This window comes from Aphis gossypii, unplaced genomic scaffold, assembly GCF_020184175.1.
Source record: "Aphis gossypii isolate Hap1 unplaced genomic scaffold, ASM2018417v2 Contig00322, whole genome shotgun sequence".
Lineage (NCBI taxonomy): Eukaryota > Metazoa > Arthropoda > Insecta > Hemiptera > Aphididae > Aphis > Aphis gossypii.
The window spans coordinates 78,042-93,595 of NW_026083065.1; the positions used below are offsets into that span (position 1 = coordinate 78,042).

Consider the following 15,554-nt stretch of genomic DNA (forward strand, 5'->3'; position numbering starts at 1 on the left):
TGTAAATAAACAAAAATTACCTTCCAATTTAATTAAACAAATATCTACTCGTCTAATATCATTAAAAAAGTACATACCTTCTGATTTAAGTAGAAAACCTCGGAGTTTAGATGAATTAAGTCGATGGAAGGCAACTGAACTAAGGCAATTTTTGCTATATACTGGGCCTGTAGTGCTTTATTTACTAGTGTCAAAAAAAAATTATTACAATTTTCTTTACTTAAATATATCTATGACAATATTCTTAAGTCCCAATTTTAACCACCTTGCGTTAGATGCTAAGGCTTTAATGATAAATTTTGTTAAACAGTTTGGTAAATTATATGGTAAACATTTTATATCTAGCAATGTACACTCGTTAATTCACTTATACGATGATTATGAAAAATATGGTTCACTAGATCAGGTTAGTTGCTTCAAGTTTGAGAACTATATGAGTAAATTAAAAAAAATGGTTAGGAAAAATGAAAAGCCTCTCCAACAAGTAGTAAAAAGATATTGGGAACAATGTAACCTCAAACCTGACCATGAAACTAAAATGTATTTTAATAATGATAATATAAAACCAAAGTTTGAAAAATTACACACTGAAGGTCCTTTAATTAAAGATACGGCTTCACCACAATATAAAATATTAATTTTGGAAAAAAAGATTTTAAAAATTCATTCTGACTCTGATTCGTATGCAAGTGTATATACCAATGGAGAAACAAACATTATTAAGATAGTAAATATTTGTTATAATTCACACTTGAAGAAAGAAGTTATACTAGGTAGAAAATTTGAAACTGTAGAATGTTTCTTTCAAAAACCAATAAAAAGTTCTGACATAGGAGTTTATAAAATTAGTAATTATTCTAAAAAAGTTGAAATGTGGAATATTAGTGATATAAGAGTAAAATATGCTGTGTTACCTATTGATGAAAATATGTCAGTAGCTACACCAATTATTCATTTTAATAATTAAACAATATAATAACTGTGGGGTTTAGGTTTCTACTTAATATATTTGATAATAAATAATATTTGTACATATTTTATACATACCTAACCTACCTATATATTATATTTAAATTTGTTTCAATTCTCAATATTAGTTTAAGGTTAAATAACAAAAATTACTATTTACATCAAAGAAAAATGTGGGCAATAGTTCATTTCTTAGATGACAATAGTGTAGAAAGTGTTCCTGTTCACTGGATTGAAAATGACCAATGTGCATGGCCCAAAATAGTCATAATATACATAAGCTAAGAACAAGCTGTGTCAAAACAAATGCATTTGAATTTAACTTTTATCGCATAAGAGTTCTTGCAAATAATATTAGTAAGTATAATCAATAAGTAATACTAGTAAGAAATATCATTAACTTTTTCTTTAAATGTATACAGATTCTATTTGTGGTGGATAATAACAGAATCTGTGTAGTGTACACTTTTTTAAATTCATTACTTAAATAATAAATTAATAACAATAACTTTGTTTCATAGAATCTTTAATGGAAGCAGAAGAAAAAGTACTTACTGCACAATACACATCAGACATATCTGATGGTTCTTCATTTTCAAAAAAACATAAAAACAAAAGGACAATTGATTCGATAAAATTAAATGCTGTAGCTGGTATGATATTTTTGTGTTTAAATGTTTTTATTTTAAATAATATATATATGTTAAATATAAACCAATTTAAATTCAAAATTTGAATAGATCGTTTTAATACTATGAAAATGAAAAAGTACAAAATTGGTAACGGTGATAATACTGTGGATTCAAAATTCAAAACTAAAATGTATAAAACAAAAGCTATATCAACAAAAGTACAATCATCATCATCATCAGAATCGGATGACCATATGTCAGATTTGTGTAAGCATTTTATTAAATTTCAATTAAATTGTGTTAGGTACTTACCTAAATATGAGACTTTTTCAAGTTAATTGTATATTGATACTATGATACTGTTTTAATAGTTTTTTGTATACGACTCATTATTTATGATAAAGACTTAATTTTTATTTATTTAATTAAATATTTTGTCTAATGCAATTTACTTAGCTGATCATGATTCTGACAAGGATAAGGAATATATTCCAGATATTCAAAATAAAAACCAGATAATAAATGATGGTAATAATTCTGATGAGGAAATAATAATTGTTAATAGTTTAGTAATACCAGAGGTTAAATCAATTGAAAATAATGAATCAAATATTGTTGAAAGTCATATTGAAAAAAGTATGTATATGTTTATTTATTTGTGTAAAACTTTTAATTTTTGTATTACACAAGGCCTCGACTACATTGGTCGTTGACTGGTCGTTAACTTTTTTATATGTTTATAATGTATTATCATTATAATTCCTGATTTTCAGCCACGTATCTTAATACTAACAAAGAATCGTCATCTATTTCAAAAAATATAGCTCATCCATGTATTTCAGTTGATAATAGTAAGTAATATACAGTATGATAAATTTTAATAAAATTCTGTAAATGTTTCTGTTTATATAATTTATTTATTTTAACTAAGATATGTTTTTGGGTTACCTACAAAAAAATCATTACCTGATTTTTATAGTAGCAAAAGTTTTTTCTAATCGTTTAGTACTTGAATTAATCCAAAAACATATGATTCATTACCTATTCAATTTTTTTGATGAAGAGAATAATTTTTTTTTTTATAAATATAATTTGTAATAGCTAGCAAATTTTTGTTAATAAATCTATACTTGTCTTTTCTATTTCTAGAAGTTATAAAAAATGAACTTGCTTAAAAATATTTATAGGAATTTAAAAAGTAATTTTGAGCTTGCAGTTAATTATTTCTAAGATTGAAGTTTAATTATATTATGATAAAAAAAATAATACTATTTTTTTTTCAATTTTATTAATTTCTTAAAAAAAATATGATAAATTCACGTTAACAAAAATCTTAAAAATATTACATAATAAAATTTTATTATTTTTCAGCTGTACTGAAAAATATTTTGAACTATCTGGCATACTTAAAAGTTGAAGTTACCAAAATTTCTGATACTCAACAAGAAATAATTCAAGCGATTAACAATTCAAGTTCATCTAATATCAGTACTTTTAATTCATGCGAGATAGATTATTTTGTAACTGCTTGGCCTGTACCAAACCACGATGAATTAAGAGGACGTGTTACGGAAAAAAATCACTTGAAAAATTCCTTTAAAAACATGTTTGCGCGTTCAAATAACATGGGTTACTGAGTAGTTTTATCGTAAAATTACCTATGAACAAAATTGTAGAGGAGATTTATATCTGGTTCCGTAAGAAGTCCGATTTTTGAAATTATAATTTTAAGTCCTAAAAATAACTGTTTAAAATAGTATAAATAAAGTGTTCCATTAATCATGTTATATTTCATAGTATTTTAAAGATATCAAAAATCGGTTTTCTTACGGAACCAGATAAAAATCTTCTTTACAATTTTGTTCATAGGTGTTTTTACAATAAAACTACTCAGTAGCCCATATTACTTGAACGCGCAAACTATGTTTTATAAGAAAAACGCATACAATTACTATACCGACTGGTGCTGCTCCATTTTTATTACGGCAGCGTTCGATAACATTCGTTACCCCCGACCCGCTAAAACAACCGCATCATAGTTCATAACTGGTTTTTGACGAGTACGCAACCGCCCGTGATAAACTATAAATAATTATGATTATTGACTACGGGCCGCAGTGGTAAACAATAATAATTATTTTATTCATAACATTTATTATAAATTTCTGTTAGTATTTATTTAATTTACATTTTAAAATAAAATTATGAAAATAATTATCCGATTTTGACAATTTTTTTTTTCAACCTGTTTGAAATGTTGCGATAAATTGATTTTTATTTTGCTGCAAATAAATGAAATAACAGTACTAGTATACAGCTATTAGCTAATCTTTTAATTACACAACATTTTAAAGGCCACGTATAGGAATTAGATTTCTTAACTTGTTGAATATTGGTCATAAAAAACAAAAAGTTTGGTTTAATTGTGTAATTGTTAACTCCTTAAAAATCAATTAGCTATTATTGAATAAAAACAATACTTAATTGTTATATTGTTAATATAGACATATAGTATTAATACATATTAATTGCATGATAAAGAACATAATATAATGATTAAAAATCGATTATTATTGATAGTAAAATATTATTAAAATTATAGAGTATAATTAAATTAAAAATAAATAAATAAATAATACAATTATACAACATAATAGTATAATAATTAATAATACAACATATTTTTTTTACTTGTTTACATAAATTATCAAGTATTATAATAATCAGTGAATTGTTGAAAACAATTGAAAAAAATAACTAAAAAACTGAGTATCAAATTATAAGTTATAAATTATAACTTATGAACATAATAAACAATAAATTATAAAATAATTTATTTTTTCTATTGAGCACAGGGACGATATCCCAGCTCTATATTATTTTCTAAGGCTGACTTTTTATTTTTATTTTTAAAATACTTAAAAAAACAATATATTAATATTGCAATTATAATTAAAATTAAGTATTTATTTGTATAAACGAAGTCATACGTTCTATCTACAACAAGGGAGGTAATTAAATTGTCTTGTTGGTCTAGTTGTAAGTTTATTCGATTAAAAGCGTCTTTATTAAATTTGAGATTTTTTATTTCATTTAAGTGAATTGGTTTCGGGTAAGATTGGTTGATAGGCATATTACAACAAGAATCATTTAAAATTGATAAGTCTATTGGTAAAATGACAGGGAGTGATGATTCTAACGATTGTTCCGTTCTAAGAACACCTTTCGTAGTAAAAGCGAAACACTCAGATTTTAAGTATAACTTTCCGGAATTTTTAATTTTAATTTTAAAGATTTTAGTTTGTTTATTGCAAATTATTGTTATGGTCGTCGGCTTTTCACACACAAAATACCAATTGTTTTTAAAATAAGACGGATACCACATTTCTTTTTTGAACTCGGTAATATATGTTTCACATTGTGGTGGTAGAGTTACTGCAGAGTTCTTTAATAATTGTGTTACACAAATGGGATCAGACTCACCGTTGTGTATCATTTCATTAAAAGCACAAACGAATATTTTAGCTACTACTATACAGTTATTGAGATTGGGCCATACAAAATATTTTGTAACCATTTCGTCTGCTAATAAATACATTGGACTTTCAGTCATATGAAGAAATTGTCCGTATTCATTAATTGGAACGTAAATTGGTAAAATATGAAACAAGTTAAAATTGTCCACAATACACAAAGGAATTTTTATTAAAAATATTAATTTATCATTAATATAATGTAGTTGGACGCTCATTATTTTAAATACTTCATGAATGTTTTCTAAATTGAACTTTACCGGTAATTTTAAATCATCGGGAAGAATATTTTCAATATTCTTTATTTCCGATAATAATTGATAGGGCGTCATTACAAAAGGATCTACCTTATTCATTTGAGCATTGGATATCATTCTCTGTAGCCTAGTTATAAACATATCCAATTCGAATATATTATTTTCAATCAAATTAATTAATTCAATATCAAATATTAGTTTTTTTTCTTTAGATAGTTCATTGCTAAAGTTATTTAAATTGTCTTCAACCCTTTTCATATTATTATCAAATACAATTTTATTTTCATTAAATGACGTGACAGTATCATTAAAATTATAAATTGTACTACTCAAAATCGATATTTGATCGTGAACTATTCTTAAAATTTTATCTTGATTTTTTTCCATTTTATTTATTGAGCTATCATATCTTCGAACATCGTCGGCATCGGCAATACCAAACATCCATTGAAGTGCCGAGCCTCCAAATTCGAAAGATCTTTTTACCCTTTTATTGTGTTCAGCTAATTGTTTAATTACACCAATTTCTTTTTCTAGCGCAAGTTCATGTTTTTTAAGCCGAAGTATAGATACTTTAGCTGTATCACTAATATTAACGTACATTTTAATTGATTTTAACATTGCCTTATTAATATTAAAACTATTATCTAAATTCTTTAAATCAAAATACGTATTGATAGTCCAACTACTTTTATATAACTTAGCTTTACCAACAACTTCATATTGTAAACCCGGACTGTCGTTAGTAGATGATGTCAATTTGTAAAGATTATCATCTTTATTTTTAATTGAAGTCTCCCAAGTAGAATTTGAAGAAGTGAGAAGTAGCAGTGTAATGTAATAGAAGATCCTTGTCCAAAAATCCATTTTTTTTTTTTGCTTCGACTTTTGTATTGCAAAACAGGGAAAAGCTTCTGTATATCTAATAAAATATTTTAAATAATTTATTTACAAATTGGAAAGTTGGTTTCCTGTTGGAGGAAGTACTGTTAAGAGGCCGTAAATTCTATAATAAATTACTACAACATTTATTTGGGAGGAACACAAATATTCCTCTGAAAGGTAAACCTATTGTTATCTACTTATCTATATAAAAGTCATTTATTTAGAGCGCGGATTTGTATGTACTTGCATATTTATTCTGGTTGATCGTATGCTATGCTAAATGAGCACAAAATGTATGCATATTTAAGTTTTTTTTAGCGTATATTTGGTTTGTTTTTAATGTAATAAATCCGCGCTCTAGACTCATTAATAATTATTATTTGCCAATATATAATATTATATTAAATATAATTTCTTACCTGTCGCGAATAATAACTATACTTGCTCTGCAAACATACCAAAGAAGACAAATCTTCAAATCTTCAGAAATGTATAGAAAAACATAAAACATAAACTTTAAATAAATTTACACTTTTTTACGATGTGTATACGAGTGGATGTCGACAGACTGCTGGCGACTAAGGCTGGAGGAAGTTTTATTCTACTTTTTTAGAGCTCTAATTGCTCGTGTTTAGCGTATCACAGTTTATTGAAAAACAATCTTATATGTAATCTTTATTGTAATTAAAAATTACTTAAATTTAAATAATTTTTGAAAAACAATCTTATTAGTAAGTAATTATTATATAAGATTGCTTGTCATTCTTCATTACCATAAACATAGAGAAAAACATTTGATAATTAAATAGTTATAAGTCACTATTATTGTAATCAATTATATCAAAATTCAAAATATATAAATCTACAAAGTTAATGGCCTATGCTGTTTAATAATTATGTCATAATACTTATTATATTATGTTAATGGGTGGTACCAGGGTACCTATTTGTTTTATGATGATAAATTTTAAATAATATAACTAAATGCCAAATAATATTGTTAGCTAAACATAACATTATATAAAAAAAAAATTAATAATTGTATATACTATACAGCTTAATTAAACAGTAGTTCAACAAAATAATTATTATTATGACTATATAATAGTTTAATATTAAATGTTAATGATATACCATGATAATGGTTTATAAATCTGTATGTTTGTGCTATGTAACACATCACAGCTCATATATCATTTTGACGAATAAGGTTAATATATTAGTAAAAAGCAAACCATTTGTGGAGGAATATTTTATTACCATATAGGTACATTTATAATTATTGTGTTTAAATATGTTTAAAAATCGAAGTGATTCAATCCATTCAAAAATTTATTTTTTACCTAATCGTTTACACGTCAACTTGAAAGAAGCAATAAAAATACTCAAAAAACCATTTATAACAGAAAGCATTGAATGTACACAACTTGAGCCACAATCAGGTGAGTGGTATATATATATTGAATATAATGAACCAAATAAAATTACAGATGGAATTAAGTGGGAAGCAACAGGTACTACTCTGTTACCCAATAAGGAAAATCCTATGTTAATTGCTAAATATTTTTCTTCTAAAAATATTTACAAAAGTGTGTTTAAATTAATAAAAAATAATAAATATGACGCTTCACTGGTAAATTATACGAATGACATATCACTACTGGACTTGCCAAAGGATAAAATTCAAAAGGCCAAATCACTCGTTTCCAGAAAAATGTCTATCAAAAGTATAATGAAAAGACGTTTTGAGAAAATGAATGAAAAAAAAAACTCAACTCAAAATAGTGAAAATTCGTAAGTTTAAAAAATAGTCTTTTAGTATTTATATAAATAAAATATATTTATGTTTATAAATAAATATAGTGAAAATAATAACTGCGATTTGCCATCTACTTCAACTTCAACGCCTGCAGTACAATTCATGGAAGTAGATAGTGAAAACTCGTAAGTTAATTAAATTAGTATCTTCATTTTTAATTATTAATTACGAATATCATACTTTTCCAGTAGATATGACACACCAGTACCAATTGAAGAAAATTCTAATTTTAATAAGTATAATGATGCGGATATTTCAGATATACAATTCCATCAACTTGAAACCACGATAGAAAGTATCAGCAGGTAATAATACTTTTATATACCGTGTGTTCACACTAACTTAGGGAACATTAAATTATATTTTTGCCAACTATACCAGTATAGTAAATAGATGACTTATTTTGATTGATTTGAAACTTTTTTGAAAATAAAATAAATAAACCACAAATACACATTTGTAATTGATAATTATAATAAGATAATTAAATATTTTTTTAGTGAATCAAATAGTGTTCTTGGTGGTAGACGAATTGTAGACATGGAATATATATTTCTACAATTTCAAAATTCTTGTTGCAAAATGCATACTCCTGGCTTAGGATGCAGTTTCATTGACGTAGAGTTTGTGAAAGAAATTCGAAAAGGCTTTGAATCTACATGGATTTTTAAGTGTAAAATGTGCAACTGTATTATGATTATTGATTCAGAGCGGGTAACTCCGGACTATTTACCCATAAATAAATCAGCAGTTAATGGTACTATAGCAGTTGGCATAGGGCATACACAATAATTGGCTGAACTGTTTGCAAGTTTGGACATACCATGTATGACTTCAAAAACGTACACTAAGTATATAAATAATTTGAGTGAAAATATCAAGGCAACTGCATGGGATGTGATAAAACTTGCCGGGGTAGAAGAAAAACAGTTAGCAATTGAAGCAGGTGACATTGACGAAGATGGCACGCCTATGTGTCCAGTAATAGCGGACGGCCAATGGAGCAAGCGTAGCTATAAAACCAAATATGACGCTTATTCAGGAGCGGTAAGTTGAAAAATAATTATAATTAATGTAATTTTGAAAATATTAAAATGTTTAATGATTAGGGCTCGGATTTTAATGCTTTCGCTTTTTAATGTGTTTCAAGTATTCACTTTTCTAACAACGAACTTTTTAGGCAACTTTTTAATTGTAGTAATAATAAGAAAAAAAATTTTAATTAAACATAAAACAATTTAATGCTTTCTATATCACAGGTAAATGGTAAAACAAAATAAATTAAAACTATTTATCTAATTAATTATTATATTATATCAACTTCGCCATATGGTGAACAAATAATAATTCCGGTGGGACAATTCAGTAATGATAATTAAAATAGAGTTATATATTTTAATCATAGTTTAATCAAACAGGTCAAACTTATATTTGTTATATGTATTTATACACGTATGTATATTTTGTTTATTTTTGAAAATAAAAAATGTAATTAAATTTATAAAATGTAATGCATTTTTGTTAGGACATTGTTTTAGATTTTTAGATCATAAATGCGTTTTTTAAGGGCATTTTTTGATATTAAAGGACATTCAAATCTTAGCCCTAGCGATGAAATTATTTTATTATTTGCAATAATACACTTATCTATATATGATTACTAACTTTTTGTAGGCAACAATTATTGGTTATCGATCAAAAAAAGTGTTGTTTGTTGGGATACGCAATCGCTATTGTGTTATATGTGAAAGGGCCAAAAATAGTGAAAAAAGTGTAGAAAAACATATCTGCATCTTGAACTGGTCTAAAGGTGCAACTAGCATTGAAGCCGATGCTATTTCTGAAGGGTTTTTAAAAAGCGTTTCACTACATGGATTGAAATTTAATAAATTAATTGGTAAAAATTCAAAAAAACAAGTTTCAAATATACAATCAATATACTTTTTTAAAATTTAGGCGATGGCGATAGTAGCGTTTCAAAACGTTTACATGAATTGCTTCCATATGGCCCACGACTGTTGGTAGAAAAAATTGAATGTAGGAACCATATTCTACGAAATTATGGTCAGAAATTGATGGCTCTTACAAAAAAAAACATTATATCCGTGTTATATTCGCAAATTTATTACAAGGAATATAATACGATTTCGAACAGCAATTACGAAATCAATTGCATACAGAAAAAACTTAGATCAGTCTCTTTATGAAAAAATTGAAGGTAGGTACAATTAGCAAAACATTTTTTTTTTTAAATAACATGTACCTATTTAAAATATATTTTAGGCTTACGAAAAGACATAACGAATGGTCCTTACCATATATTTGGTGAACATACGAAATGTGAAGTATATTTTTGCAGTGGACCTAAACAGTGTGAAGTAAATTTAGTGCCAGAAATTGTAAATTGTGGTCTAATGAATGAAATTGCCTACATTCTTCGTCGCGTAGTAGATAATGCAAGGAGTCTACTATTTGATGTTGATAATAACTATTGTGAACAATTCAATAGTATAATTAACAAACATATAGCTGGAAAACGAATAAATTTCACTCAAAAACAATCGTACAGCACTAGAGTTCATGCAGCGGTTGTTTCGTTTAATTCTGCAGGAGGTGAATTTATTCGTGCAGTTCATAAAAATATAACTAATCAGAGTCCAGGTATTTATTAATATGATTAGAACTCCATTACTTTAAAAACATTAAAAATATTATTTTAACTTGACAGGGAATGTTGCGAAACGATTTCTTAAGTTTACTGCTGCTAAAAGAAGAAGTTTAAAAAATCGAAGAGCTCTTTTTCAATCAAAAAAGATATTTAAAAAAAAAACCCCGTGTCAAAAGGTCCCGATGAACACTATGGACTGGCAGAACCTCTTTATTGTATGTCAGACGAAGAATTTGAAGTTAAAAAAACTGAATTCATTTCTTCAATAACCCTTTCGGAAGATTCTAAAAAAAAATTGGAGTTACAAACGCGGAATCAATCGAATAACCAAAAATGGTTTGTAGAAAGAAGAAAGCGATTGACAGCTTCCAATTTTGGCAAAATATGCAAAATGAGACCTTATACATCATGTAAGATAGCAGTACATGATATAATATATGGTAGTGTGACTACTCACGCCACAGAGTATGGCAAAATCACCGAACAAATTGCGGTTCAAGCTCTCCAGGAAAAAATTAATAAAACAATTAAAAAATGCGGTTTGTTTATTGATAGAACGATTCCTTATTTAGCGGCTACTCCAGGTTAGAATTATTTTAAATATAATAAATATACACTGGTACCTATCATTTAGGTGAAATTATAGGGGTTTATATATATACATTCAATCAGTATGCATTCAATATAAGCTATTAATACCTATGAAAATATAAAATGTAATTTTTAATTACAGATGGATTGATTGACGAAAATTCAATTTGTGAAATTAAGTGCCCCTACTCTGTAAAAGATTCCAACAGTATAGAAGAAGTACTAAAAGAAAAAAAGGTGTCGTATAGCGTATCACAAGTACCAACTAATATTTTAACAAATTACTATAAACCAATAACTATTTTTAAAAATTCTATATTATATAAATTACATATGCCTTATTTTTAATTTATAATTTATTGTTGCTTCAGCTACCGTACATGCAAGTTAAAAATGATGCTATAACTTTAAAAGAAGATAGTCACTATTTTTACCAAATTCAGGGGCAGTTACACATTACAGGACGTGTGATATGTTATTTTTTTATCTACACTTCTAAATGGACTTATATTCAAACAATAAATTATGACAATGAATTTTGGACCTCAAAAATGGAATCCCCCTTAAAGTTGTCAGTATAATATTAAAATGTACCTATAATCAAACAATTTTGAAAAATGCATACTGTTTTTTTATATAGATTTTACGAGGAATGTCTACTACGAGAAATAGTAGACCCTCAGTACAGCAAACGTCAATTAAAAAGCGACATTATTGAACCTCCTCACATAATTAAAAATATTAAAATTATGAAAAATAAAAAAAACAAAATTTAGTCTTCATAATAACTACAAGTTGTACATAATGTAATATACATTTTTTTTTTATAAATTTATTACTAATTTGTAAACTACTTTGTATAATATTTTTTTTTTAGTTTAGTTGTTAATAAACGGAAATATGCTAAAAAATGAATAATATAATATTGAACAGTTGAACGTAAAAGATGTATTTGTTTAGGTACTGTTAAATTATATTTTACTGTATGTATTATATTTGAATGAGTAATAGTGCAATAACTACAAACTAAGGTATGTTGTGTTACTGTTTTTACAGTCTATATATTGGTGCATATATTTAGGTAAGCAGTAACTTTTCTAAAAAGATAGTTCGAATGGGTACGCGCGGATATTACAAATAATACCGCGGCGTTTACTGTGTGAATTTTATATTGACGGGATACATCATAGTCGAACGTTCATGAAATAATAATCGGCGCTCCCGAGACGCGCTGAATGAGCAGTGCCAGTAGTGCCGCCGGGCGCCGACTGCGAATAGTGGGCGTGGCTTAGACGTCGCGCGCTTGCGGATCCCGAAAACACCTAATAGCGCGTTCTCTCGGCCGTTGCATACGTAACACTTTGGGTATCACGTCCTCTTACAAAATTACAAGCTAATGAACACAATTTTAAAAACAAAGTTGTAAGTTAAATTAGTTAAATTATGCTATATTGGTTAATTCTTTTAGTAGAAATGAACATTTGTTATCTCAAAAAATATTAACATTTTTGAAAATAATTTTTTTTATTGTTTAAAAAGAACAATTTTAATTTCAACATACATTTTAAGTTTTTTTATTTAAAAGCAGATTAATTTTAGGAGTATTTGATTATATAATAATTTAATTTTGGACAAGTTATATATGAGCTATAAGCCTATAAGTATTTAATGTTATAACTTATAAAGTTATAACTAATAAGTAATAATAGAGTATACACATTACACGCAAGTAATGTGTCCGACATTTAATTTTTAATTATTTATTCAAAAAAATTAAAAATGATGACGATTAGAAATAGTGAAAAGTACCTATAATTTTATTTCAAAAAATTGGTTTTACAAATAATTTAAAAGTATATGAAAGAAAATATATTTTCTGAAATATAGATGATTTTATTTATAATCACCCGGTTAATATTATATTAAAAATGTTAATTGAATTTATTAATTTTATGATTAAATGTAGTTACTTGAGTTAATAAGAAAAGGAGGAAAATCAGCCAAACAAATGCTCCAAAAAATAATGAAAAAACTTTTTTCCGATCATGTTTTAAAAGATTTTACTTATTTTGGATTAAGAAATAAATATAATTTTTCTTCGTTATTGATCAACAGAGTAATTTTTGGTAATATAATTAAATACATTTTTAATTGATGAATAATAATGATAAAAATGTATTTTAGATGCTACAAAACAATCTAAATTCCAAAACGTCGTTAAAGATGATGAAATAATTTCCATAATTGGGAAATGGTTAACAACAGCTAAATCCAGAATAGAAAATAAAAAACATATGAATGATGTGACTACAAATTTTCTACACTAACATTTTATAATTGTATATAATATGCTTTATAGCTTCTTATTAAGTAGCATTATTACATTGTACAATTAAAATAAAATATAATAAACCAATCTAAATCATACTTATTAATTATTTATTATTCTTATTTTATAACTACCTGTTCTATATTTTTTTATTCTTGTCTAATACAAATAATAATAGGTATACATCATAAATTATATATATACAAAATATTTGTGTATATATATTATAAATATATCCATTTTTTATCTTTGGTGCTATATTATAAATAATACATGGATGAGATATTCAGTTAATATAAATAATGTTATATCAGATAAATATTTGAATATAACTATTATAATAATATATTATTATGTACAATATTAAAATATGCAATATTACATATTCATAAAATAAAAAGATAATAATATTTGTATATTATTTCAATTTGAATGTTTAAAAGATATATTGTATAAAACATCATTATGATGTTTTGTGTTGTTTATCTTATTAATATGAAAAATTGGTTCATAAGACATCTATACAATATCTGTAGAATATTAAAAATTATTCCAGAGACATGTTGAAGATATTAAATTAATATTAATAACACAGTAAAGATATCTGGTAGATATTTTTATGATATAATTTTGCTGTATGGGACGTGGTACGTATATCCCGGCACTGTTTCCTATATAAAGGTAGGATCGCAAGGAAGACTTAAATGATATCCAACTCGGGTTGTTCTGGTCGGAAACACTTTTTTATTAAACTTTAAAAAAAAACACAAAATAAAACAATCAAAAATACTATTCGTTTAGCCCGTACTATAACCGCCGCTTTACACGTACGATCGTCGTACCTACACTCTCGCCGACTCACTCAGCGACAGCGGGACTCCCCCTGCCCGTGTGTACGGCGGTCTTATATACGAAATTTTCTTGTTGCCTCAGCACATTTTGCTTCACCGGCCTCTCCCGTATTTTATTTAAAAATATTCTTTTATACATATTAAGTAATAATTTTGGACGACTGTCTACAATATACGACACTTACGAAGGGTTTTTATCGTGATTAGTATTATATACCATCATACTATTATTTTATTACAACACTACTTATATTTAAGCACTTTAAAGTTATAATATTTTTCGTATACCCAGAGAAATAACTAGGTATTATTAAGAAAAAGTTAGGTTGGATCTACAAACCGTTCGTTGAAATCCGGTCAACAAACCATTTATTAATATTACAAGGCAATTAAGGTCATATTAACCAACCTCTTTGTTGATTTGAATATAAGTAAAATTAACCAAGTAATTGTTAATAATAACAACCATAGTTACGTGGTTACGTGGAAACGTGGGATTGTTAATAATTAACAAACATAGTTTATTGAAACTGCTGATAACTGTGATATTTTTCTGCTTATAACCACGGACAATTTAATTTATTTTTTAATTCATTGTTATTTATTTGCCCACGAAAACAGTTCGTAAAGTTCAATTCGAAGTAATCCTGGAAACACGTAAGTCAACTCAAACCTATTATTAACTAGGTACCTTTACAGGGGAAAACGATGATAGCGACTTAATCGAATTTTCTTGTTGCCTCAGCACATTTAGCTTCACCGGCCTCTCCCGTGTTTTATTTTAAAATATTCTTTTATTCATATTAAGTAATAATTTTTGGACGACTGTCTACAATATACGACAGTCCCCGTTGTTTTTTTTTAAAAAATGCCCTCATTTTTTAAGAATACATTAAGAATTTCTTAATACTATGTTAATTACTTTACTATATTATAACTAGGTTACTGTTTTTTTTTTTTTTTGCGTCATTGACTATAAATTATGCTTATCTGTTAGTTTTATCCCATTAATAATTAATT

At 26.3% G+C, this 15,554-nt stretch overlaps 3 protein-coding genes across 3 annotated transcripts; 2 read left to right on the forward strand and 1 right to left on the reverse strand.

Moving 5' to 3' along the window:
* Positions 1-4,443: 4,443 nt before the first annotated feature.
* LOC126553743 (uncharacterized) lies at positions 4,444-6,258 on the reverse strand. The gene has a single exon (XM_050208862.1). It carries the CDS (start codon positions 6,256-6,258, stop codon positions 4,444-4,446), a length of 1,815 nt encoding a protein of 604 aa, XP_050064819.1.
* A 1,312-nt stretch (positions 6,259-7,570) lies between these two features.
* Positions 7,571-8,404, forward strand: LOC126553744 (uncharacterized). The gene is made up of 4 exons (XM_050208863.1): positions 7,571-7,718; positions 7,767-8,070; positions 8,140-8,220; positions 8,287-8,404. The coding sequence occupies exons 1-4, from the start codon at positions 7,571-7,573 to the stop codon at positions 8,402-8,404; spliced, it is 651 nt and encodes a 216-aa protein (XP_050064820.1).
* Positions 8,405-11,047: 2,643 nt separating this feature from the next.
* LOC126553745 (uncharacterized) lies at positions 11,048-13,681 on the forward strand. The gene is made up of 5 exons (XM_050208865.1): positions 11,048-11,347; positions 11,497-11,591; positions 11,726-11,925; positions 11,995-12,095; positions 13,539-13,681. The coding sequence occupies exons 1-5, from the start codon at positions 11,155-11,157 to the stop codon at positions 13,679-13,681; spliced, it is 732 nt and encodes a 243-aa protein (XP_050064822.1). The 5' UTR covers positions 11,048-11,154.
* Positions 13,682-15,554: the final 1,873 nt, after the last annotated feature.

Coding starts and splice junctions, on each gene's coding strand:
- LOC126553744 (XM_050208863.1), top strand. CDS start 7,571: ATGTTTAAAAATCGAAGTGATTCAATCCATTCAAAAATTTATTTTTTA. Junction 8,071..8,139: donor ACTCAAAATAGTGAAAATTC/GTAAGTTTAAAA, acceptor AAATAAATATAG/TGAAAATAATAACTGCGATT. Junction 8,221..8,286: donor GAAGTAGATAGTGAAAACTC/GTAAGTTAATTA, acceptor CTTTTCCAGTAG/ATATGACACACCAGTACCAA.
- LOC126553743 (XM_050208862.1), bottom strand. CDS start 6,258: ATGGATTTTTGGACAAGGATCTTCTATTACATTACACTGCTACTTCTC.
- LOC126553745 (XM_050208865.1), top strand. CDS start 11,155: ATGAGACCTTATACATCATGTAAGATAGCAGTACATGATATAATATAT. Junction 11,348..11,496: donor TTATTTAGCGGCTACTCCAG/GTTAGAATTATT, acceptor TTTTAATTACAG/ATGGATTGATTGACGAAAAT. Junction 11,592..11,725: donor AAGTACTAAAAGAAAAAAAG/GTGTCGTATAGC, acceptor TTGTTGCTTCAG/CTACCGTACATGCAAGTTAA.